The sequence below is a fragment of the Eleginops maclovinus genome, chromosome 12, assembly GCF_036324505.1.
Source record: "Eleginops maclovinus isolate JMC-PN-2008 ecotype Puerto Natales chromosome 12, JC_Emac_rtc_rv5, whole genome shotgun sequence".
NCBI lineage: Eukaryota > Metazoa > Chordata > Actinopteri > Perciformes > Eleginopidae > Eleginops > Eleginops maclovinus.
In genome coordinates, this window is record NC_086360.1 from 12569064 (window position 1) to 12594633 (window position 25570).

Consider the following 25570-nt stretch of genomic DNA (forward strand, 5'->3'; position numbering starts at 1 on the left):
GTCAGAGCTTCTGACGTGGTTGCAATTCCGGTGCGAGACCCCCAGGCAGGCGGTGCTCGACCGGTGCATTGCTGTGGAATTATTTTCTTATTCCTGGTTGGGATCAGGGTTGTTTCGAGCTCAGCTTGGAGTACATCTCATCCTTACGGCCTTCGCCTCAAGTTTTAACCAATAGCGAAGCCCGTTAGAGTGCGGAGCACGTACGAAATAGAAATAGTAGTTACCTGGATGTAACTCCAGTTCTATGAGTATGTGCGGAGCCCTCTAACTACAAGCCCAAAATAGCCCTGATCCCAGTTGTTGTCGCTAAGTGTCAAGGGAGACGAGCAACCCCCCGATTGGGCGGAAAGTATACAGTCAATCTTTCTCAGGAGCCGAGGCAGAGCCTCGAGAGGGTAAACCAATAGTGAAGCCCGTTAGAGGGCTCCGCACATACTCATAGAACTTTACAGCGAACACATTAAACTGATTTAACTGCATTCGGTTCATATCAGCCAATTTATTGGGTAGGCTGATTTATCACTTAAGTTCCATTGTTTTTTAATTGCAATACTTTACACTCCTTAAATAATGAAGAATAATGAAAGGAAAGGTGCTCGACGTACAACAAAATAAGCTTGTGTTTTCAAATCAATCTGACTATAATGAAAAAAATCTTCACAGCTCGAATTCTTATATATTTCTATAATATATATTCTGAACACATTGTTCATCCAAACTCACGGTCAGAGGTCAAAGTCAGCTCCAGAACTGTCATATCCATCCAATACGTCACGCAGCAAATTATATATTTTCATGGTAAGTGTAAATGGTTAAGCTCCTATTACACTAAAAGTCATATGAACATTTTTGTTTGTTTTTCATCTGAAGGAAACATACGCCTAACCATCTCCTTCCTTGTCGGAAAACAACTGTTTAACAGAGAGAAATTATGATTATCCGATGAAGAAAGAGCCAAGATATGGCTTATCAAAGATAAAATATTGCTAATTATTTGTAAATGCTGATATAAAACAAACATTCACTTGTTTGAAAATAAAAGTACCAGTCATTTGTAATAATCGTATGTGTAGGTCACAAAATGTCAGATTTGTATATATTGGGTACCTGTTTTGAAGCAGCAAGCCTCGAACCCCCTGTTTCTTCAACATCCTCTTCCTCCTCATGCTCCTCTCCTGGCTGATGAGGCTTATTTGTATTGCGGTGTTGTTCAGTAATGTCCTGAGTAGGCCGGATACTGCTTCCTCCTTCACAGATTTTACTGCTAGCACCATCAGTGGCCTCAGTCGAGCAGGTGAAGCCTTTCAGCTTCTCCAAGGTGGAGGAGCAGAGGCCTGCTGCTTCTGGGCTTGATATTACCGTTGTCTCTAGAATGTCAAGCAATATAGATGAAGTGTGACTATAAAGAATATCAATCCATAAAAGAACATCACAAAGGTATTTGTTTTCTTATTCTTACATTATTACCTGGATGCACAGGATTTGCTGCGTTTAATCAAGTTTGTCATACAAATGATCGCATATTAGTCAAAACTCTTTACTTTTTATGTTTAAATATGATGAACAGGTCCATCTCATGTCAATTCAAAATTCCATAAACAGGAGATTTTAACTGCTTGATATGGGTTTGGCTGAGGGTGACATGTGTAAGGTATATGTGTAGATTTTTTGTTTGTGGTGCACACACTCACTTTTATTGCTCTGAAAGGAGGGAGGCTCAGAGTTTAAATCCTCCACCTGCAGGTCATGTACAGGAAGCTTGGTTCGTTTTGTTGGCAATCCAAAACTATCATCAGGGGACCGTTTCTTCTGCAGGACAAACGATTTTAGATCACTCTTTCGATTTAAGTTACGTTTATCTGACCCAAGCATGTGTCCAATAAAGCAAACCTCACCTTGCCCCTTGAAGGCTGCTGCTCGGCAGGATTCTTGTTAATCCCACACTGAGACACAGTCCTGCTGCTCAGACCTCCGAAGTATCTGCTGATGGAGGTTTGAGCGGTGCACGACTTCTTCAGAGACTTTGGCATGCTTTACCTTTCTCTTATCTTAGATGCATCAATAAGTATATAACTGTTTGCACATGTATTGCTGTAGAAGTCAGTGAGAGGCTTTGGCTGTCCGGGTTTTCAAAACAGAGCGGCGCATGTGCTGAGGTCACCTAGGCGCGTTAATGACGCAGTTAGCGTCAGGCCAATCACAACGGAGAAAACGCTTCCGGGTATGTTTTTCCAAATATTAATCAAAAGGCAATCCTACCATAAGCAGAGGGGGGAGAAGTACTCATCATGTAGTAAAAGTAGAAGAACTAGAGTCTAGGAATACTCTGTTACAAGTATATGTCCTGCTTTCAAAATGTTACTCATCATGTAGATTGGTCCATTTCATAATAATATATATTATATTTGTTTATTTTAATTATTGGTGCATTAATGTGTTTATCAAAGCAGGTAAAGGAGCAGCTAGTTTTAATCCCTTTATATACTGCAGGGTAGCTTGTGAATTTACTCCAGGTGTAACTAAACTATTATTGAAGTGATGATTATATTTCAAATCATCTGTAACTAAAAATACTAAATAAATTAAGTGGAGTAAAAGTACACAATTTACCTCAGAAATTTAGTGGAGTAGAAGTACGTCAATATTGTACTTCAATAGAGTACTTGAGTAAATGTGCTTAGTTACTTCCCACCTCTGACCAAAATTATATAAATAAAAGGCCACATTAGGTTTTAGACATTTTGAAGGATCCCCCAGATTTGATGAATTGATGATGTCTGATAATAGCCAATTTCATCAGCAGGTAAGAATGTAGGAAGAGGTTCAGATTAGTGGTAGAGCCTGCAATCTACATTAGTTTTCTACTATAATCAAACATATTTCTAAGTAGTAATAACCATGATGTTAAATCACTGAATTTCATATAGAAAGAGAATCAAAGAAATGAAGATAAAAAAATTGGCTACAAATCAGGTGGAGTTGAATTAAGAAAAAGCACTGAAATAATTATTCAGTTTGCTCTTCCAAGCCCTCAGGATACTGCATTGTATTTAATTATCAGCAACACTAGCATTTAACTCTACCTGGATCATTATATTTTTTGGATTGTTGAATATATTACAAAATTGTGGTGAACCTGAAGACTACATACCCAGGTTCATTGGAACACAGCACCATGCCTTCTAACTTTGATGTTAATATTAAAACATTTATTGCAAAAAAGCAAGTACATTTATAGTTTAAGTGAGAAATTGTAGACAATCTACCTTTGGGTACAAACACATAACCTAAAACATGTCATTCTTTTGAGAATAGCATAGCCTTTTTATTAACATGCCAAAATGTTTCAGATAATAATAAATGTTAAAGCATCCATATTTTCATTATTAGTCTATTATTTGTGGGGTTAGGGGGGTCAACATTTTCTGACCAGGACAATGAGTTTTTAACAAAATAATAACGGTCGATTTTCACACTGTAATCTTATCAAACTAAAGAAGACTGGTCAGAGGTTGACCCATGGGACAGCAAGTAAGGTCATTTTGTCACAAGTTTTCCACAGTCCACTCTTTTTCTGATTATTTCTTTTGCAAAGCTTGAAGCTTTCATTATGACTGTGTAAGTGTATATTTTTAACTTCCAAAGGGAAGTGAAAGTGTTTCTCAATGTTTGTCGAGACAACAAAAAAGGGAAGAACTAAGAAATTAAATCTTAGGTACATTTTTTACTCTCAAAATATATATTTTTTCTGCAACCAATGATGATCTAAACATCTTTCTAAAAGCATTAGGTTCTCGTGGCTGTCTAAGGAATAATGGGGTCAATTTAGGGGTGACATTATTCCGGTCACTTAGGAGGAGGCTTTGTGAGGAAATGCAAATGATCAAGTTCGTAAAGAGTGGCTGAAAGAGGAAGGGCACTCTGCAGTCCCTCTTTCACTTGGCAAATCTGTTTTTCTCTCCGTTCATGATGAAGCTTTATGGAGTTCTGATCCTGTTTATAACTCTGTCTGCAGGTAATAATAGCTTTTGATTTAGACTTATGTGCACTGACTGAACATTGTGAGATGAAGAAAAGTAATGTGTTTGTGTGTATTATAAGTGTTAAAAAGTAAGTTTGATATTTTGGGCAACATGCATAATCACTGTGAGAAGATTGATCCCACTGTTAAAAATAATAACTTTTTCACATATTTTGTATATTTAATTGAAACAAAAAATCACTATGATGCAATTAGAAGAAAGGGATCTTTTATTGTACTTTATTTAAATCTCGTTTGACCATCCCTGCGTCCTTTTTCTTTCCCCCGGGCAATGCAAAAACCAGGGAGCCACCTTTTCACACAAAACCAAATCAGATAGTCATTAAACTTTCCCATGATAAGCAGGGAATTTTATCTTTTTGGGACATGTATGACCTGTGAACATGTGGGCCCATTGCCCACTGGTGTCACTTTCTGCTGGCATGTGACTTTTTGTACTATATGTTGTTATAATTTCATACCAAATATACATTAAAATACCTTAATTAACCCAACTACATTTCTCCCTAGGGTAGCATTTCTGTAGTTCAACTTGTTGAATTGGTAGCTTCCCCAACCCTGCATCTTTGGCATGTGTTTCTGATGTTCCTGATGTGTTCTGTGTCTATGTACAGTCTGTGGATTAAGATGCTACACATGCACCGCCACCGACCCTAAATCCTGCATTGACACCAAATCTTGTCCAGTTATCTTCAACCGGTGTTTCTCTCTCAGAATAGACGGTTAGTTTTTTATTGACCTTGTACGTTTCTAAAGTTAATGTTGCAATCAAAATTATTCAATCCCCTTTGAACGTTAGCCAGCTGGTGTCTGGCTATGCATCACATTTGCAACAGGTCATAACAGCAAAAGGGTGTTCTACTAAGTACTGAAGATGCTTTTCATGAAGGGGTTGAATCATTTTGATTCTGCATTAGTCATTAAAAGTAGCATTTTGTATTGAATTTGGAAAAAAAACCCCTGTAATATTAGTTTCATTGAATTACTTAAACAGTTGATGTGTCATTTGTTTATTGCAAACAGCTGAGAAATTGTATATGTTGCCAATAAACCTAATGTGCAACGGGGGTTGAATCATTTCAATTGCAACTCTAATATTCCTCTCACAAAAAACAAGCATCATACAATAGTCTTGTTACTGTATGTGAACTGGTTTTTCGAAAGTTTCATATATATATTTTTTTTATTTTTTTTTTGCAGGTTATAGCATGGTAACCAAGGGATGCCAAAGCAGCATAGCATGTGGCGGTGCCATGGCTTGCTGTGAAGGGAACTTGTGTAACAGTGCCCTACCCACTGTTCCCTGTGTCATCCTCCTGCTAGTCTCCTTGGCCTTCATCTTTTTCTGAGGTTCTGGGACTTTGTTTTTTCTATGCTTCAATTATCCTGATCCAACTGAAGAAGAATAAGCAATTACAATACTTACCTGCTCTTCCAAACCTCTCATCAAAATCAAACTAATTATGTTGTCCCTCTGCCGGTTGTTAAATTTGTCATATATGAAGACGGTTGGTTTCATAACTGCTGTACTGATATGTTTTTAAGATGTCTTGTAGATGGTTTCTTGGTATGTTTATTTTTCTAATAATCAAATCAAATCGTCCCTTGATAATGTATTTTTTTTTTTTAGCATTGTCTCCTAAAATATAGTGTGTGAGACAAATAGATCACCTTTCACAATATATGTGTGTCGTGTTATGTTATGTTTTATACAATTTGAATGAGCATGATTAGAGGGACTGTTTTTCTGTAATTGTTGTTATTATGACAATAAAGAGCTTGTATTGTAACTTGAACCTTGAAACTAGGGAAGCTAAGACGGATGCACACTAGATAATAAGGCTAGATGCGTTGGGAAATGAAGCTGTAATCAGTATCAGAATCAGTGGCGAATGGCCAATAGAGGGCGCTAGGGCGCCGCCCCACCACTCACCTCTCACCACATTTCCTTGAAAAAGACATAAAAAAAATTAAATAAAAATGAAATAATACAATAAAAATATTACGAAATATATGTATATATTGTTTTAGATGTGCAAGATAAATATTTCATAGTTAATGATGAGCAAAGTTGTTTCGTTCGTTGACATTGTCTGATTGGTGACGTATTTCCGCCCTGGGGCTCAGGAATCTTTGCCCATAGACTCTCGTTCAAAGTTGTACATGCGCAGTAGCTCCTCTTCAATACAAGAGATAGGACGATGTTGGGGCGCACCTCTCCTGCGCCCCGAGCTGAATGCAGCTGGATTTGGCGGCGGGGCTGACGTCACAGCCTTCTGTCAAAAAGTATGTGTATTGTCCATGTTATATATGATATATATTATTTAAATATATAGAGATAGAGATATATCTAGAGATAGATAGAGAGATAGATATAGAGATAGATAGATATTTATTATATATGTATATTGGCCATCTGTATAGTAATATAGCACATCTGTATATTTGTTCATACTACATCTGTTTATACTATGCCAATTATTCCCACCTCTTTATACTGCCCTTATCTTTACATAATCACTCTTAACTGCATTATACATCACACTTGTTTCTCTTTGCACTTCTATCTATCTAGCTATAATGTTGTTTTTGTTGTTTTCATTTATGTAAATACACTCGTTTGATACCTTAGTACATGTATGCATGCTTTTTTTTTTAATATATATACATTTTAGAGTTATAGCCCCCCCTGGAGAAAACTCCACCAGCCGCAACTGATCAGAATCCCTTTATTCGCCCCACAGAGGGGAAGTTTTCATTCGTTACAGCAAAAAGAGCCAAAGACAGCTTAATGTTACACCCAAGAAACAAAAATATATACAACAATTACACAATTGTATTTTAGTAGGGACCACAAAGGTGGGGTCAAGATAAACACTGGCTAATCACCCCATGTTGAATTGCAAAGCAAGAACAATTTATAAAAATGAGTGCTCCAATTTGCATCACTATAATCTGATCATTTGTTTGCCTGTCTATAACTCCATTGTCTACATGACGTGTTCGTAGACCACAAAGGAAGCTTGGGCACCTGTCATCTGATTTCTGAAATAAAGTACTTCTGATAAAGCCACTAAGGATGTCCCAGAATTGAGACCTCATTTTAATTGGGATTCATTCTGGGCTAACATGCTTCAGGCGTCTCGCAATCCCGACCACCAACAAATCCATCTGAACTATGCACATATAACTTACCTGACACCCAGTCGGCTGCATATCATGGGTCTTCTGGCAGATGCTCGGTGTACCCTGTGCTCCATGGTACATTACTCCATATGTTCTGGGAATGCCCACCTGATGCCCGCTTTTGGAACAGGGTCTCCTCTAAGTTGTCAGAGATATTTTCTTTGACTGTACCTGTATCTGTGACTACTTTTATTTTGAATGACTTATCCCAGCTGCTGGCTACTGGGTACCAGAAAAGACCTCTCTATGCTGGCCTTACAGTGGCTAAGAAATGGGTTGCTATGAGTTTGAAACAACTCGACAAGCTCTCAGTGACCTGCTGGTTACTAACCTTTCTTGATGAAGTGTACATGAAGCTGTCCACTGCACACGTGATTGGAGTTAAGGAGTCCAATATTGGTGTATGGGTGTCGACAAATGAAAAATTGATGGAGCGGATGTAGCCATCTTATTGTTAATACACTGCCCGGCCAAAAAAAGGTCACACTGTAATATTCGTTGGACCACGTCTAGCTTTGATTATGGCACACATTCGCTTTGGCATCGTTTCCACAAGTTTCTGCAATGTCACAACATTTATTTCTGTCTAGAGTTGCATACATTTTTCGCCAAGATCTTGATGACGGGAGATTCGGACAGTCTTCTCCAGCACATCCCAAAGATTCTCAATTGGGTTCAGGTCTGGACTCTGTGGTGGCCAATCCATGTGTGAAAATGATGTCTCATGCTCCCTGAACCACGCTTTCACAATATGAGCCTGATGCATCCTGGCATTGTCATCTTGGAACATGCCCGTGCCATCAGGGAAGAAAAAAATCCATTGATGGAATAACCTGATTCAGGTAGTCAGCTGACCTCATTCTTTGGGCAAATAACGTTGCTGAACCTAGACCAGAGCAACTGCAGCAACCCCAGATCATAGCACTGCCCCCCACAGGCTTGTGGCCTTTTTTTTGGCCGGGCAGTGTATGTGTATATATATCTTTTTTTTGTCCGGGCAGTGTATTATTTCTGTATTTGTTGTATGTTGTGTTGTATTTGTTGTGATTGTTAATTGTATTTTGTCCTTTGTATGAATAAAAAAATATGATAATAAAAAAAGAGTGTGCCACATAAAGCACTCTTATATGGGCATGGTTAACTTTTGTTAATGATCCCCTAAATGAAACCAATGAAAAAAACAGAGACAAACAGAAACCGGGTTAGTGCACACCTGTGTCTTTTGGGATAATGTCACCTTGGGAGGAGTCTTTGTGAGGAAAAGCAGTTTTCCTGTTTGGAGGACGGGACTATAAAAAGGAAGAGCATTGACGGGGTGGTCGTTTCCCCTCGAGTTTTTCTCCCACACGGTTAATTAAAGGTCGGATTTCCTTTCTGTTCAAGATGCAGTTTTATGGAGCTCTGATCCTCTTGATGACGTTGTCTGCAGGTAAAAACTGCTTATGTATTGGCTTCAGGTTGAACCAAGAAAGTCAAAGTATTTTTCTTTTAGTTATTATGGTGGTGAACTGGAAATATGTCGCAGTAGTTTGATATGGCACCGTTGTTTATAATGAAATTGAAGTTATATATATTTTTTGGATTTAGGTTGTTTTTTTAAATGTGTTGCGCATCATTAATTTGATTCAATAGTTATATTTTCAGAAACTGCAACAAAGCAACAGTCTTAGAAGAAAAATACTTTTTCATTATGTTTTTTGGAGGATGGTGCAAAAAAGAGTAGCCTATTACATTTCACATTTCACAGAGTATTATATGTGAAACCTAAACAGTTTGTGGCGCTTTTTCCATTTCTGTACAGCCTATGGGTTGAAATGCTACAGTTGTTTTGGAAGTCATGCCTGCTTAACGACAACTTGTCCTCCCGGACTTGACCGTTGTTCCAGCGCCGAGTTGCTTGGTGAGTTTTACACCTCAGGTATTATTAAGCACTTCGGATAGATAATATATCAGTGCTATGTTTATCTTCCAAATGCTTGGTGGCTTGTTTAAACTTAGTTTGTGTATATCGCACCTTGCAGGTAATAAAATGAAGAGTTGCTTGGCCAGCGCTGCATGTGTTAGCCCCATCGAGTGCTGTGCCGAGGACCTGTGTAACAGCGCCTTGCCCATCGGCTGCAGTCCGGTACTTCTGCTGCTCTCCTCGGCCATCATCACAGTCTTTCTCTGAGGCTCCGGAGCAGCTTAACAATGTTTGTCTTCCTTTTTTTGTAATCCTACAAGAATAGATACATTTCTGGACGTGTAAAAGCTGTAAATGAATGGATCTCGACAATTGCTCAATAAAACACAAAATGATTGATTATTTAACTGTTTAATTCATTTGTTCTGCATTTAACATCACTTTTTACAGCAACGTTGTCATGTAGCCGTAATAAGGAACATGAGTGACAACACAGGACATTAGACATTAACAATATTGAGGGAATTAATAAATTATACGTAAATTGCTCTGGATTAAGGAGCAGATCAGCATACCAACATGTATGGACTGTTTTTTAAAAAATGGAGTTACTTTTAATCAACAGGTCAACACAAGCATAAATAAAGAGGCAGAAAACATTGCCGAACTGTATTCTCTATAGGTATTAATCTAGACACCAATGACATGTTTTTACATGCAGTGAAATCTAATACTTTTATCTTTTCCAAAAAACAACATTAAGAGGAAGAGGACAACAGGCAATGCGGCATGTATGGCATGCTTAAAATAACAATTCAAAGGTGAGGAAAGTGAAGACAATCTACAGATAATACAAAAGGTGGTTAAGGGAAATGTTCTTAGTTAGTATAATCTGATACAAGTTTGTTACGTTTGTTTGCAGGAATTTAAACAAAATGCATTATTGTAAAACATGTAAAATTGAGCATGTTGTTCTTTGAAATAGTTTTGGTAATGTTCAAGTGTTGTTTAGGGTAGCTGAACATATGAAGTTCATGCTTTCCAGACTAGAACAAACATACGTGCAAAAAACATGTCGGTTCTTTGGCAGACTAACGTTATAATGCAGGAACTATTCTCTGCAATAAAAATGCTGTTAAAATTGGCAATCATTCAATTAGAAACACTTCCCTTTACCATGTTAAACTGTGTTGTGTCACAGAGGAAATACCCACATGGATTTAATCAAAAACTTCATATGGCAAAAATATTCTCCAGTTAGTTTATTCAGTGTCATGACGAAATCCCTTTAAATGTCTCACTCTTACAGAAGTTAACCTAGTATTTTTATTTCTTCCAAAAAAAAACATATTCGTAACATTATTCCCAATGATGCATTTTTCTTCTAGAAATGTTGTCAAAGCCAACGCATGTAATCTTTGAACAAGTATGACTCTGGCACCATCTGGTGGTAGTGTGAAGAATGCAAGAACGCAACAAAAAGAATCCCAATTTACAAACATTTTTCAACTGACAAAACATATCTGAATAATGTGAAAGATACTCTGATCCCATAAATTTGCAATGTATAGTGACTTTAATATTTTGCAAAAACAATACTGGCTCTAGCTTATACAGCTTTATTATTTTCAAGCAAGGCATTTAGATTATTAAGCCAGTGGTGTGCTATACTATATATTATCGTCCCAGAAATCACTGTGTACGAGCGGACAAGCATGTATTGAGATGGGAGATCCTCACATACTTACAACGTATAGGTACAAATCATCAAGCCTTAAATCGCTGTGAGCAGAGGTGAGTGTCGGCATAGATTACTTTAGCTGATAAGGCAAATAATGTCACGAGGCAGACATGGACGGCACGTAGCAATATGGCATCTTTGAGAACAATACATGTTGTTCGAAGGCAAACTAGTAGCATCAGTTTCCTAATGTATTTCTTGCTGCGGATTAACTAAATTAATTCAAACATTATACATGTATTTCTTTAAAACCTACCCTGAGCTGTACATTTAACTTGTCAAGATGAAAAGAGCAGATATGTTGGCACTGGAATGACATAATGGCACAACAGGTCACAGAAGTTTTGACATAAAAATATTTGCAGTGTGTTGATCGTGACCATCAAAGTACCATCAAACATGTGACTTTCCTGTAAATACACTCAAATACTATCCTACAAACAGAAAGAAAGAAGTTAATAAATATAAATAGAATGTAATTAACAAATGACTCTGAGTCACATGTTAGTTTCAATTCAATGCAAATTAATGCAGGTTAGCTTAAACATAGGTGTGTGTTTCTCACGAGAGCCGTTGCAATAGTGACACGGCTAGGTATGCCCTCTGACTGCATATTTATTGCCGGTTCAGTGAACCAACCCCAATCAGGCCATAATATAAACACAAGTGAGATTACTTCTGGCACAGTTGTTATTAAACCATACTAGCTGCGGTGGAAGACAAGGTGACGATACAATCTGAAATCGGTTTTACTATTGGCTGTGGAAGGCACATGAGGATCAGCTTAATGACGGAGCAAGATAATTAGGAATGAACACAAATTTCATTGTTATTCTTTCAGTGGGCGGTTAATATGGACACGCAAAAGTACCGCAGGGTAGACATCTAGTTCATCTTTACCAAAAAATGCAGCGGAACCCCTAGTGGTCATTTCCCTTTGAACAACAAACATCTGCTGCTACGTCTTGGCATGTGTGCTTAAAAGAATGTACATGTGCATACAGTATGTGTGTGCAAGTGTATGCGTCTTTAATGTCTTCAGTGAACCCATGTAAAGAACGCTATATCGTCCAGGTCCACGGGGTAGTCAGTGAGGTACATGGGGCACTTATCAAAATGTTCTCCCTTGTAGCTTCTCCATCGTCCTGCAGGCAGGTAGATGTCCCTCTCCTGCTTTCCTGGCTCCAACACCGGAGCCACCATCAGGTCATCCCCGATCAAGAACTGGGAGTCAATCTTGTAGGCTGCCTCGTCGTTGATGGCGATCCACCAGAGGGGCCTTATGATTGGGTCTCCTGTATCAAGAACCTCGCCTGCCAGCTCGAGGACCCTTGGGGCCACCAGAGTCTCGTGAAGCGCTGTGAACTTCTGCGCTATCTCTACAACCTGCAGGTCAATACACAGAGATACAGTGTTAGCATCATAGAAATGCATGGTGGCTGGTTTATTAAGACATTTTCTTCTTGATTTCTGACATCAAAACATTTAAAAGACAAGGACAGAGGGCACAATGAAGCCAGAACTTAAAAGCAAGTAATAATGAATTGATATTTTTAACATTTATCTACATTTACTAATCATCTACCATCAAATGGTTGTCATGCTTTTGAAGTGCAGAGCCATTTAGTTTTTTATAAATGTAAGAAAAGAATAAATGACAGTAATCTACAGTACATTGTTGAAAAGGCAAGCAGAAATCTTCGTTCAGTTTTTGGACTCAACAACTTGTCAAGAAAGATGTGTGCATGCTTTCACATTCTTTGAAAACATATATTTACAAATACAAATTATCCCTAGAGTGTTTTAAATTGGGTTACCTTATTGTCATAGGCCCACGGTGGTATAGAGAACTGCATGGCAGGCATGAAAGCAGACAGCTCCAACCAACGGATGTACAGCTCTCTGTCTGGAAGAACGTTTTTGCCATCTGAACTACCTAAAAAGACAAATCAGACAGTGTCAGACAGTACACTAAAACCGTATCAAAGATCTTTATGTGTCTTTTAAAAAGCCTACTCTGGACTCTAAAGTTATGTTGGAATAGTGTTTTATTTCTTTGTAATGTTTCTAACTTGATGAAATGACTCGGAAGTATTTTAGTGGCGGCCATGAAGGAAGCTGTTGGAATTGTTTAAATACTAAGGAAAGTGCTTACTTCCTAATCTCTTTTAGCAAAGGTTCCACTAGACCAATTTAAATATAAGAAAAGAAAAAAAAACTATCACACTCTTTTTAGTAATAATATTTAAAGAGATGCAACCCAATAACATCCTCCCATCGTAGCATTAGTGTACTTTGATTCTCTTAAAAAGACAGATGTCTTTTCCCTGAATGATTATTTCAAAAAAATGTCTTGACCTCATTAATTTTTTTATCAAGGTCATGGTAAAGGTAAAGTGGTTGGTAGTTTTAGACAGCTCAGAAGCAGCCTTTAACTCTCTGAAGGAATATGTTATGCAGTACCATACCTGTGGTGCGGTTTGGGTATGCGTTCCCTCCTATCATATCAGGTAAGACAAACTGGTAGCCCAGAATGCTAATAGTCAGAACAGTCGGGATGATGGACTTGAGGCCGAGCTCGTAACCCCACACAGAGTCTCTGTCAATGATCCTGAAGAAGCAGGAGATGTCCTGACTCTGGTAGCCGACCCTCAGCTCTGCACGCTCACTGAATGGGATGACCATCTCTGTGTAGCGGCGGGTGAAGGTGGAGGGATCAGACAGTGGGACCATGGTGCTAAACTGACGTGGGAGGTAGCTTGACTCTCCTGCATCAAACTTGAAAGAAGTGACTCCATAGCGAGTTTTGATCATATGCAGATGTGACGAATACCACTCTCTTGCCTCTGGGTTTGTAAAGTCCAAGATACCTCCGATGCCATTCCACCAGCGAACCAGAGCAGGCAGCTCTCCGCTGGGCTCCCGCACAAACAATCCTTTCTCCACAGCAACACCAAAGTTGATGGAGTCATAGTTGATAAAAGGATGAGTCCAGAGTGACACTCGAAACCCATCCTCTCTGAGTTTGTCAAACATACCGCTAGCGTTGGGGAACTTCTGCGGGTCAAAATCAAACTCTCCATAATCTGAAGTGTAACGATCGTCTAGCTCTAGGTGGGAGCATTTGAAGTCATGCTCGGTGATGTCGGAGGCGTAACGCAGCAGTTTCTCCTGAGTCACAGCAGTCTTGTGGAGAGCCCATGTGGACCATAATGGCTGTTTAAACACTTCAGGGGACGGGACCTTGATAGGCTTTGGGAAATATCGACGTACCTGAGCACAACAAATGCATACAGAGCAGACACTTACTACAGGAATATTCACAGCATATTTCCCATAAATTCAAAATGTGACTTTAAATACTACATGGCAAAGATGTCAGCAGCGAATTATCAAACAATAACCAAAACTAATCTCAATTCAAGTCCTTGTTACTTTAGCAACTAGCTATTGGTCTTTATAAACGAATACATGTTTTAATTAATAGACTTATCATAAAATGTCAAAAAAATGTAGGCGATGAAGATCACAGCTATCAGAATCCTAGGTTAGACCTTAAAGCATCTTGTTTTCGTCCTATCATCAACTCAAAACCTAAATATATTCACTTTATTGTAATCTAAAAAAGAGAGAAGCAAATACCAACAATGTAGAAACTAGATTTTGGTAGATAAATGAATTTTTCAACAACTGTCAGAGTGGTTAACAATAAATGTTTCTGGTATATAACAGTTAAGAAGGCATTGTGCTTTGGTATTTCCCATCATCTTCACTCCAATTTTGCTCTTAGTTTAATCTGTTTGGCCCGATCTTTAAGTGCATAACCAAATATAAACAATTCCCCCCTTCCCCAAACGTTCTCAAAAGCACTCTTACAAATTCCACAGTATGTCATTACTTACCATGTATTTGTGAATAGAGGTCACATCCAAACCCACACACACTCTGTAGCTGAGTTCGGGTAAGGCCTGCTGTCCCTCTGCTGGTTTGAAAGGAGAGTCCTGGTACCGGGCCTGGAACCTGAGAGTCCTGTCCTTCTCTGACCAGCCCAAATGAAAAGGCACAGAATCATTAATCTTGATGGCGGTCGCATTTGAAGAAAGCCAATAGCGTTCCAGGATACCCCCAAAAGCATTTCGATTGGAGTAGACATCACTGGTGATGAAAGGCTCAGGTTCCTTTTCTCCCTGTATCCTGATAGGCCAGTACTGTGTTGCTGTCTCCGCCCCTCCGTACCAATGAGAGTCATTATAGGCCATGGCGTGCTCCACTGAGCGCTTACTTTGCAGCTCCTCCCAGCGAACGCGGTAACACATCACAGTGTCCTTTGGTCTAACAGTCTGAATAAAGAAGTTGAGCTTGCCAGAATCTGACTGAGTGCAGCTCAGGATATTCCCCTCTTTGGAGCAGGAGTCCAGATCCAGAGTGCCAGACCTGGAAGGCAGCAACAACACAGGGAAATAAAATATAAATAAACTTGTGAAGCACAGCACCGACTGAGCAACTATTGTAACTTCAAAATAATGTTAAGCCTATAAGAATACTTTGAAACGAAAAGATATTGTTTGCTACATTTCATTACTGTTTTCACAGAAAGTGCAGGGATTGTACCATGGCAATTTCTGGGAATGTGAGCTCTGCTGATAAAGGACCTTTAATCATGTGTCTGCCTCGTGTGGCTCTCAATTAACCATCCACACATTGCAGACAGGCAGCTTCTTAGTACTACTAAGCCCACAAAGAGAAACAACTGTTCCATGCCAAAAGGAAAAATATATATTAAAAGAATATTGTGAACTAAGGTGTACTGGCTGATTCAACAGAAAACTGTTCATTAATCTTCCTATTATCATTTTATTTTCATTGCTCTGAAATGGTCATGACATCAGCAGGATAATTGTTATCACGCACATATTCTATCCCGCAGAAATGTAATCTGCAACTACAACGCAGTAGGTCTAAAAGATTTCAATTACAGTATCGTACTGCGATATTATGTATTGTGATACTGTATTGAGTCTCAAAGACACTACATTTTTGGATGAATATTTTATTTAACATGAAAAGATTATCTGCAAAAGATATGCACCATCTTAAAGAAGTGAAATATTATATTTTCCTTCCCTCTTGCATAAATAATACTCTCTTTTTAATTAGATTATTTGAGTATGATGTTCTTTACACTATGATAGTTTTCCTTATAAGAAATAATAATATAATGTGTTGTGTTGGAGTATGGTTTCCATTGATTTGTTTTATTTTATTCTGAATTGAATGTGTTTGGTAAGAAACTGAGAAATGTATAATAAATAATAAAAAGATATATCAATAATTAAAATAGTCCCCACAGTACACATACCTAAAGGTCATACTGAAGACCACAGCCCCCGTCATGTTATGAATTATAAAACCATCCTTGTTGAGGTCCAGCAGTTCGGCCTTCAGCAGCTGGGCTTTACGGAGGGATGCAGAGTAGTAGCACCAGGCCACCACAGCAGCCAGCACCAAGACACAGCCCAACATGCCTGCTAACACCAGGGGCCGACCTTCATGAGCCAGTTTTTTCTTCATGGGAGAACCACCGACTGTCTGTTGCTCCCCAGGAGCCACAGGCACAATATGGTACATACTGAAGATTTATAACAGTGAAGTGTGCAGGAGAGCAGGTTTGGAGGGAGAGTGGCTGGGGTGGACAGCTGTAGTGACCTCGCTGTCAGTGTCGCTGAAAATGGAAAATCCCTCACACTGACAGAAGTAGAGGTAAAGCAAAGCCTGATGTCTACCTTTCGATCTTGAGCAAAGCCTCCATTTATGAATGATTTGTCCAATCCTGCAAGATGAAAACAAGGCAGACAGGGATTTACATTTAGTTTAAGTATTGCTCAATTTATATCAAGTCAATACAAATAATCAGTGCAGATATAATTTTAAAAAAAATTGAACACACGACTTCATCATGAAGTCAATCGACAGATAAATAATGAACAACTATTGCAAACAATGTATAGGCCAAGCTGTTAATAGATTAATTTAGAGAATAATGGGCAAATTAATCAATAATCAAATTATTTGTAGTTTAAACCCTAATATCATACACTGATCCGCCTAGCTATCCAGTACGGATGAGAGAAAACATAAATAAACGTTGTACGTGTCAAGCATAATAGTTTCACATATACTAATTACATTTAATCAGTGTCTTACATACAAATCCAGTGTTGGTCCCTTGTAACCCACATCACAGAGTGTTAGACAATCCACTTCTAATTTTACCACAGACTCCATAAATTAAGTTATAAATAGCTTAAGGGGCGGCAGTGGGGACTTGGTCTTGGGACCGAAGGGTCGCCGGTTCACGTCCCGATCGGACCAAAAAAAATATGGAGTGAGCTGGTAGCTGGAGAGGTGCCAGTTCTCCTCCTAGGCCACTGCCGAGGTGCCCTTGAGCAAGGCACCTAACCTCTATCTGCTCCCTTGGCGCCGGGTACCTGGCTGCCTCTCTGCTCTGCCACCTCTCCTCTGCATGTGGTTGTGTGTGCATGTATATCCTCTGTGTGTTTAATATGTGTCAACACAACAGAGTAGAGAAAGCAATTTCCCTGTAAGGGATTAATAAAAGTATGTCTTCTTCTTCTTTCTCTTCAATTTCCAAATTGCATGCTCTCTCATACACCCTAAAACAATATAGTGTACAATAATTCTGCATGAGACAGTTATCTTATAAGCAATCAATGATACTACAGTATATTTGTACCACCACCGCGCTGGTATATTTTAAAAATATTTCTGTACGGTGTGCACTTGCTGTTAGGTGTCGACAGCAGTGTCTCCAGCAGAGAGCGACAGAGGGAGCACAGAAGCTTAAATCTGGTAAACGGTAGGTAGATATGCTTTGAAGCCACATGGGCACTGATAGAAACAGAACCAGTGACACCATAAAAACAGGCTATGATCAGAAACCTAATGTCAGCATCAAGTAAAAACACCTTGGGATTGAGTAAATAGTATTTAAAACTAGCAAACCTCCAATAAGGGCACTGCAGCAGGCCTATAGTTTACGGAGCATAGAACAATCATCTACAACAGAACCATATTTAATGTTGCAACAGGTATCATTATGCTTCAGCTAAACCTCCTTGTTTTTTTATTCTGGTGAGGTGAGTGTTGCAATGCAGGGTGACAAGGACATGTTTTAAATGCATACCCAGCAAGAACCTCTGTTGCATAACCTGTGTTCCTCTTTAAGAAAGTTTACACAAACCCCATGTTCTAATTACATCATTTACCTTCTCTGTGTGTACAATTACAGAAAAAAACTGCACTGCCTCTTTCAACCTTAATTTGTAACCTGGTTCATTGAGTTTTAATATCAATTCCCTTGATCTCCCAAGCATGTCTATGATACATTGTCTTGGGAAAGTGTTTCATTTTCAAGTCCTAAATATTAGAGCTAACTGCATGGTCAGGATCAACAGACATAAAACAATATTTTTTTTACAATTATCACTGCACATACAAGGTTTTATTTAGCATGAACAATAACTATTATTTTTTGGATATCCTAGTTCACCATAATGGCTTGCTCACTGACCAGAGATTCAGTTTTGCTACTTATGGGGAGCAAATTAATGCAATGCAGTGTTTTGATATACAGCAGAAAGCATCGATTCTGGTCAGTCCAGTATTATTGGTTGGTCTCTGTGGGTTATGCATGCTTTCTTACCGAGCAGCGAGCTCATAAACACAGGAACAATTTTGCCCATAGTGACTACTGACTGCTAATTGTTGTTGGTTCACTTTAGTTAAAGCTATCAAGTATTTTACACTGCATGCACTTCATCTGACTTTGCTAAAATGATGGTCACATCCAGCGCCTCCAGATGATTTGTAATGTACTACAATAGTTTCGATGTGATTCAGTATAACTAACGTATCAAGCGTTACTAATGTGCCAGTGCCTGATCGATAACCCGCAAGCACTTGTCGACACCAATATCGCAGTGGACGCTGCATACAGTGACACTGTAACCGGTTGTACCAGTAGCAAGAAATGTGTTTGGATTGGAAACAGTCATGTTTACCGCTAATAGTTTAGTTAGCCATGCCAATAACACACACCACTGTTAGATAACACATTTAAAAGTGTGGTTTATACCCTTGTTGTGATAAAACATAGTTATCTTACCTCCGCATCTGACTCTCTGGGGTCAATGTGCACACAGCTGAGAGCGCAGTACCACAGTGCGCAGCTGCAGAGCGGTTTAAAGTTTCACGGTCCCGCCCCAAGCCCAAACGATTCGTCAATTAATCTGTCAATCCTCCAATGGGCTTCTGGGAAATGTAGTGTGAGAACATGGTAAAACAGAAGAATCTACTAGACAGGAGCTTCCAAGTTGGTTATTATACTGAAATTGTGAAACTCTCAGCTGGGCAGGTAGGTAATGTTGGGCATTATTTTAAAAAATATAGGTCGTGTGTGTTTTTAATCGTAAGTGCTAGTGTTGCCCACGGAAACATTTCAAATATGAAATGCAGTATTTTAGTATTTTAACCTTCAAAATATTTGTCTATGACGCCTTTGAAATGTGAAAATTCGGTTATAGTGTGGCATACTGTCACCGACTGTGTTGATCATCTGACTCAGGAGCAGGGTTGCACAGATTGTCCTGAACAAACTAGAGGTGAGATCATCCTGAGTAAAAATAATGTTGCTGTGACGGAGACATCCCTTCTGCCACTGGGTGACAGCAAAAAGCTATGAACAAGGGAACTCAATGACAGCACAAGAGGGCATTGTGAAACAAGTAACGCTACCCCATCTTTAGAAACCTTGTTTATCTTCTGAGGCAATGCAAATATTCCTGTTACTCCGTTTACTGTAATATCGGTTTGTTAGAAGTTTAGTCAGTCATAGATACAGTATAAAATGGTACAGTTATTTTGCTAGTAGTTGACCTTTAAACTTTTTTTATTTATGTGCAACGTTAGTGTGAGAATTAAGCTAACCTAGCTTAATATAGCAATAGTAGCAGTAACATTGGCTTTGACAGGTAGCATACTAGAAGCTGTTGTTTAAAGATGTTAACCTAATAACGCTTCACAAAAGTAGTAAACTAGTAGCAGAACATTTCGATAAACAAACAAAAACAATACTGTATTGTCAGTGGTGGAAGTATCTTTTGAGTAAGTACATTTACTCAAGTATTGTACTTGCTTTTTTTCCCAGGTTTTTGTACTTGAGTATTTCCATTTATCGGTACTTTACAATACTACTCCTCTACGTTTCAGAAGCAGATATCATACATTTTACTCATACCATTTATGTGTACATATACACATCATATACGTTGCCAGGGAGACAACAATGTTGGGTGCACCGGGCAAGAGCGGCAGTTGTAGTGCCTACCTGAATGAACGTTTCAAGTGAAGTAAACACTCAGTACACAAAATTTGATATACTGATATGGTATAACGCAGTACTGTAATATTAACCTACACATTATCTAAAGTAAGTATTATTTTTGAAATGGTCCATTGTGCAGGATGGGTAGCCTACAGTTGCTTTTGGTACTTTAAGTACATTTGAATGCTAACCATTTTGTACTTTTACTGAAGTAACATTATAAAATGGGGACTTTTACTTGTAAAAGTGTAATTTATGATAATGATAATTGTACTTTTACTTAAGTAAAGGATCTGAGTACTACTTCCAACACTGTGTATACTGCAGTATGTTGTGAACTTGCCCCAGAAAACATGAGGGAAACATTAAACCATCATATTTTAAATAGGCTTTAAAGCAACGAAAAACACAGGCTCATGGTAAAAGTACAATCAGACGTGATGGGAGGATAACTAGAACTTGTGATACTGTTGCAGTTGAAAAACTGCTGTTTGAGGTAAGAGCGCAGCAGTATTAGTGATATTTGTAGAAGCAATAATAGTATTTGGGAACTCTGTTTCAGAAGCTGCACTGGTGCAAATATCACAGGAGCCAGACTGACTGTCAGGGTGCAGAGGGCAGATGCTTGTGGTGCTACTGGTGTCCCTGCTCTGCTGTGTCCCTGCGGCCCAGACCTGTCTGCAGTGTGACCGCAGCATCAGGCTCCTGTACGAGGATTTTGTCCTGTCTGCTCCCACTGTGGACGACCAGATTGAAATAAAAAAGATCTGTGACTATGCCTATGTGACCTACAGAGAGACCAGCCAGGAGCGAAAGGGAGTTATTGGTGAGATCAAAATTTGGTTCAGCATAAAAACAATATGGCATGTGTGTGAAGTATGCTGATTAATTGTATAAGCCAACATATGTCTCTAATCTTCTTTCTATCTTTCCATTATAGTTTTCCTAATTATTGTCAGGCCACTAAAATGTTTTATGATGTGTCATTTGAAGCTCTTGCTGCTATTTTTTCCATATAAAGGACATTTCTTAACTGTAAAATATTAAACAATCTGTAAAATATAATTGTCTGTTGCCCATTGCTCAGATCCCACCACTCTGTACAGAGTCAGAACTGAGTACCAGAGTGAATTTCACCGCTTCTTGAAAACCCAGCACAGTGGTGAGAAACATAATACATTTCTGTTTATCATCACTAAATACTTTTAGATAAGCTATCGGAACAAACTCAATCTGGACAAGATTTTCTGCTCTTTTTTAAAGGATCTGTAACATTTGAAGCCATTCAAATCCTGGAGAAGGGCAGGAAGATCTTAGAAAAACACTTGGATGTATTCATCCACGATGGTAATTGGCATGAATATCAGTAGGTGCTTTGCACAGTAAGAGCCAGGGCACATAGTTACTGAGCATTCGTTTGTCTCTCCTTTAGGATTGTGCCCCAACAAGTGTGGTAAGTTTTGTTCAAACAATCCTTCTCTCTGTATCTGTGTTAATCCCTTGTTGAAGCACAGTGTGTCTGTACTATATTCAGTGCATGTTCACAAGACACAAGTGTGTGGTATGGTTGTTCAGGGCTTTTGAAACGAAGAGTAATGGATTGCTCCTCTTGCCGCTACCGGAGATACGTCTGTCCCTCTCCCTCAGGCCAGCAGAGCTGCGGCGGTATATCTTTATTTGTTTTTGTGTTTATTTGTGCACTCATTTTTAGTGAGTGGGTGGGGGATGAATGTACTTCTGTAATCAGTTTCTAAGCGAGGTACTGGCTCTGCAGTCCATGTGTGGGCTAATAAAAAAGATTATTCAAGTAATCCTGACGCAAATGAGTCTAGCTTCCCTCTTTTTTTCTCCTCTCACTCGCTCTAGAGTACCCAGTGCAGGCTGAAGAGGGGGGCCAGGCAGTGTTGAACTGTTTCCTTCCATGGCATCGCCTTCTGTTGGAAAAAACAGAGTACCGCTACTCCTGGGCCCCCGGTGTGCCAGGAACTAAAAAGGTCTGTTTGCACTCACTGTCTGTTTCTGAAAACGTGGCCACAATCAACATGAACATGCAAATTCATTCAAAGCCACTAAATCACAACTATCACTTCCTAATGAGCTGCAGCTGAACGAGAGTGACTTCAAGGCCTTGGTAGTGACAGATGACTCATCTGTGGTCTTAAATCAGCTGCATGTGGATGAACAGGGAACCTATCGCTGCTCTCTGCAGGGCCGTAATGGAACCGTTTTCTACCGAGTCACTTTCCTCCTCACTGGTAAAGTACATCTCTTGTACATGACATCATAGAAAAATGGTCAGATAATTAAGCACTCAAAGGGCAAAAGGCGACATAACATGTGCTTAATTTTTTCCCTTAAAAAAATTCTCCAATAAACGTTAGTCAGTTCTATATAATTGGCAGTCAATTACACACTCAGATCAAATGTCTGTCGGTCAAATGTCAGTTGGTCAAATGTCTGACGCTATCGGTGTTCACATGCTCCTCTACACTGGCTTCCTGTCGGTCAAAGAATTGATTTTAAAATACTGCTGCTGGTTTTTGAAGCATCACATGGGTAAGGCCCAAAATACATTAACGATTTCCTGCCAAGTTATCAACCATCAAGGAGTTTCAGTTCTTCTGGGATGGGTCTGCTTTCTGTCCCAAGAGTGAAAACTAAAAAAGAAGAAGCAGCATTTAGCTTTTATACACCCACTATCTGGAATAAACTCCCAGAATCCTGCAGGTCAGCTACAACTCTTGCTATTTTTAGAACCAGACTGAAAACATATCTTTTTACTGCTGCTTTTAAATTGAGCTGTTCATATGTCACGCTTCAGTGTGGTTTTTATTAATGTTTTTTCATACCTGTTATATTTACCCCACTATCTTTGCTTCGTAAGGCCTGTTTTTAAATGCCATTTTTATAATGTGTTTCTACTGCATTTGCTTTTCAATGTTGTCAATTTTGTTTTTTAAAGCACTTTGAATTGCTGTGTGCTGAAAGGTGCTCTATAAATAAACTTGCCTTGCCTTAAATTTCGACTTTAGGGCCATGGGGATGTTAAAGGATATCCAGGCAAAATTTGAAACTGTTACTTTAATAATGTTGAAAAGTTAAACTAATGGCTTGAATAAGAGCTTGTTGTAAACATGGTCTACGGCATCTGCATGTTTGTTTGGTGTTTGGGTTGGTGACAGTGTGGAAAGCCCTCTTCATTGACCTGTAATGTCCTGCCTCTATATTTTCCTCCCGCTTCACAGTCGCCCCTGTGCCTGACCCAACTCTCCGACCTGTGGTCACGCTGCCCTCACCGCCTCACGGAGACAACTACTCGACTTTCCATCCTGCAGACCTGCTGGTGCCACTCATCGCCATGGTTACTGCTCTGAGTCTGGCAGCGATCATAGGCCTCACAGTTGTCCTGGGGTGAGTGGCATTAAGTGGGTGGGGGAGAAAGAGAGGTAGATGGTAGCAGGAAGGGGTGGGTGTGAAAGGGGTGACACATAACAATCAGAGAGTATGACAAAGTAAATGATGCAAGATAAAGGAAGTGGTCATGTAGTCATATATTTCAGAGTAAATAATGATTTTTGAGACATATATATATGACATATGAAGCCACCAATGGAGTTATAAATAAGTTTATTGTTGACAATTTACTTTTTACGTCATTAAGCTGTTTTCTCTGAAAGTATCGTCACTTCTTCCAGGAAGTGATGTCAGTCAATTTGATACATTTTAAACACACAAACAAGGTAAACCGGGAACTGGCTGTTATTTCTTTCAAGTAGGTTGGGAGCTAAATTAAAAATGTTACTGTGTTTGTAATCTTTTTAAGAATGATGATGATTCAGAGGAGAGCCTCAGAGGAGACAAGGAGAAGCAGGGCGGAGAGGAAGAACACACAAAACGCGGTTTGATAAAGATACTGTTTACAGTAAATACGCACATTACAGGCAGTGACGTTTTACTCACTTAGAACACAGGTTGGACATTTCTCTCAATAGCTAAATAAATTTCCAGCCACAAAGTGCCAAGTTGGGTAGAAATTCCACAGATATGAGAAACATGTTGATATGTTGTTTGTCTTAAGCAATGGCAAAAACTCAAGCAATCAATCATTATGAATCAGAAACTGTGATCTCTCTCGTAAACCTGAAACTGTATGTCGTAATAAAAATACACACCCCATGAAAATCCCCAAGAAACCTTGAAACTTTCTGTAACATTTAGAAGCATGCCAGAACACATCAATGATCCAACCCAAGCAGCGTCACGTTCCCTCTGAATGGAGTTATGGAGTTGTCACATGGGCTTTTATGAGTGGAATCAGGGATGAGGTAAATCTCTCAGATTAAAGTGTTTTTTTCTGAGATTAATAGCTCCAGCCATCCAATTAATCCTGGATAATCCCAATGTGGGAGGCAGGGAGGAAGGCTAGCTGCAGATCTTTTATAATGGTTTCTTTTGATGTGTATTTACCTTAATATTTATTCAGAGAAAGGGCAAGTTTTTGCATTACCAATAATGTTCTTTGTCTGAAATTACCATTTTATTGAATCACCTGTTTTTTTCTCCATTTGCGTCTGCCTACAGTCTTCCCCCATATTATGATGACACAAGCTGACTCAAAGAGTAGTAACAACCTTAAGTTTACACAACTTCTGTCATGATCTCCACTGCCTCCTCGCCATCACTTCTATATGTCTTGTCAGGCGTCGTATAATCTGCTCACATGCCTTGAGCTATTTCCAGCACTTTCAGCTCGCTCTCAATAGAAAAGTGAAACTCCCCGCAATAGACAGTAAAAATAATAATAATCAACAACATGTTCACATCCATCTCTTAGCATCATGTCAGGCCTAATGTATTTTTGGCTTATCTTTGCCAACAATGACTGACTGATGTACTAATTTAGGAAAGACAAACATCCTAACCAAAGAAAACTGAAGGCTAGTTAATGATTGATGTATGAGTCACTGCATCCAGAATTTAAGCAACTTTGTCACCTCTGAAATCATTCATCCCTGCTCAGGTTTTCATGGTAATTTCCAACTAAAATTTTGAGTCAGGGAAGACCCTTTGTGTTTTTAGCTATGACAAATGAAACAAAGTTAGAGTTGGGGTGATACAGTATTAGAGTGGGTGTGTATGGTGACAGGATGTGTGTGCAGTGCTGTTTCCTGTGGGACTCTTGTGATGTAGCCGAGTGTTAAAAAAAGAACGCTCTCTTTACAACACCCTCAAACAGAGACACTCACGTCACACTCTACCAACTCAACAGACCTCAATGTGTGTGTTCAAGCCTAA

General features: G+C 39.1%; 4 protein-coding genes across 8 annotated transcripts in view; 2 read left to right on the forward strand and 2 right to left on the reverse strand.

Moving 5' to 3' along the window:
* Positions 1–2131, reverse strand: part of msh3 (mutS homolog 3 (E. coli)) — a 40401-nt gene extending 38270 nt beyond the window's left edge. For both annotated transcript variants that reach the window (XM_063896264.1, XM_063896263.1), the window contains exons 1-3: positions 1896–2131; positions 1692–1809; positions 1108–1367 (exon numbers count right to left, since the gene is read on the reverse strand). In XM_063896264.1, coding sequence (XP_063752334.1) covers positions 1108–1367; positions 1692–1809; positions 1896–2030 — 513 coding nt within the window. In that variant the 5' untranslated portion in view covers positions 2031–2131. The remainder of the gene's footprint in view (positions 1–1107; positions 1368–1691; positions 1810–1895) is intronic.
* A 1573-nt stretch (positions 2132–3704) lies between these two features.
* On the forward strand, positions 3705–9538 carry LOC134873323 (uncharacterized). The gene is made up of 6 exons (XM_063896826.1): positions 3705–4015; positions 4657–4764; positions 5243–5388; positions 8543–8657; positions 9030–9128; positions 9250–9538. The coding sequence occupies exons 1-6, from the start codon at positions 3967–3969 to the stop codon at positions 9396–9398; spliced, it is 666 nt and encodes a 221-aa protein (XP_063752896.1). The 5' UTR covers positions 3705–3966; the 3' UTR covers positions 9399–9538.
* LOC134873722 (myogenesis-regulating glycosidase-like) lies at positions 9527–19113 on the reverse strand. Of its 2 annotated transcripts, none has more exons than XM_063897526.1 (6): positions 19058–19113; positions 16232–16702; positions 14775–15306; positions 13341–14145; positions 12690–12808; positions 9527–12258 (listed from the first exon to the last, which is right to left on the reverse strand). In XM_063897526.1, the coding sequence occupies exons 2-6, from the start codon at positions 16498–16500 to the stop codon at positions 11911–11913; spliced, it is 2073 nt and encodes a 690-aa protein (XP_063753596.1). In that variant the 5' UTR covers positions 16501–16702; positions 19058–19113; the 3' UTR covers positions 9527–11910. The 2 variants fall into 2 exon arrangements, with proteins under 2 accessions (XP_063753596.1, XP_063753597.1); XM_063897527.1 differs by having other exon boundaries at positions 16656–16702; positions 19058–19082.
* An 848-nt stretch (positions 19114–19961) lies between these two features.
* LOC134873660 (izumo sperm-egg fusion protein 1) lies at positions 19962–24457 on the forward strand. 3 transcript variants are annotated; one of them, XM_063897451.1, is made up of 10 exons: positions 19962–20055; positions 20838–21101; positions 21363–21437; positions 21539–21622; positions 21708–21728; positions 21851–21940; positions 22142–22269; positions 22380–22530; positions 23521–23686; positions 24099–24457. In XM_063897451.1, the coding sequence occupies exons 2-10, from the start codon at positions 20897–20899 to the stop codon at positions 24178–24180; spliced, it is 1002 nt and encodes a 333-aa protein (XP_063753521.1). In that variant the 5' UTR covers positions 19962–20055; positions 20838–20896; the 3' UTR covers positions 24181–24457. The 3 variants fall into 3 exon arrangements, with proteins under 3 accessions (XP_063753521.1, XP_063753522.1, XP_063753523.1); XM_063897452.1 differs by lacking the exon at positions 21851–21940; XM_063897453.1 differs by lacking the exons at positions 21539–21622; positions 21708–21728; positions 21851–21940.
* The last annotated feature ends 1113 nt before the right edge of the window (positions 24458–25570 follow it).

Excerpts from the sequence above, each read along its gene's own strand:
- LOC134873323 (XM_063896826.1), top strand. The coding sequence starts at position 3,967 with ATGATGAAGCTTTATGGAGTTCTGATCCTGTTTATAACTCTGTCTGCA. Across the intron at positions 4,016-4,656 it reads GTTTATAACTCTGTCTGCAG|TCTGTGGATTAAGATGCTAC; the intron begins GTAATAATAGCT and ends GTCTATGTACAG. Across the intron at positions 8,658-9,029 it reads CTTGATGACGTTGTCTGCAG|CCTATGGGTTGAAATGCTAC; the intron begins GTAAAAACTGCT and ends ATTTCTGTACAG.
- LOC134873722 (XM_063897526.1), bottom strand. The coding sequence starts at position 16,500 with ATGTACCATATTGTGCCTGTGGCTCCTGGGGAGCAACAGACAGTCGGT. Across the intron at positions 12,809-13,340 it reads ATACCCAAACCGCACCACAG|GTAGTTCAGATGGCAAAAAC; the intron begins GTATGGTACTGC and ends TTGTCTTTTTAG. Across the intron at positions 12,259-12,689 it reads CGTGGGCCTATGACAATAAG|GTTGTAGAGATAGCGCAGAA; the intron begins GTAACCCAATTT and ends ATTGACCTGCAG.
- LOC134873660 (XM_063897451.1), top strand. The coding sequence starts at position 20,897 with ATGCTTGTGGTGCTACTGGTGTCCCTGCTCTGCTGTGTCCCTGCGGCC. Across the intron at positions 21,438-21,538 it reads CTTGAAAACCCAGCACAGTG|GATCTGTAACATTTGAAGCC; the intron begins GTGAGAAACATA and ends TCTTTTTTAAAG. Across the intron at positions 23,687-24,098 it reads GGCCTCACAGTTGTCCTGGG|AATGATGATGATTCAGAGGA; the intron begins GTGAGTGGCATT and ends AATCTTTTTAAG.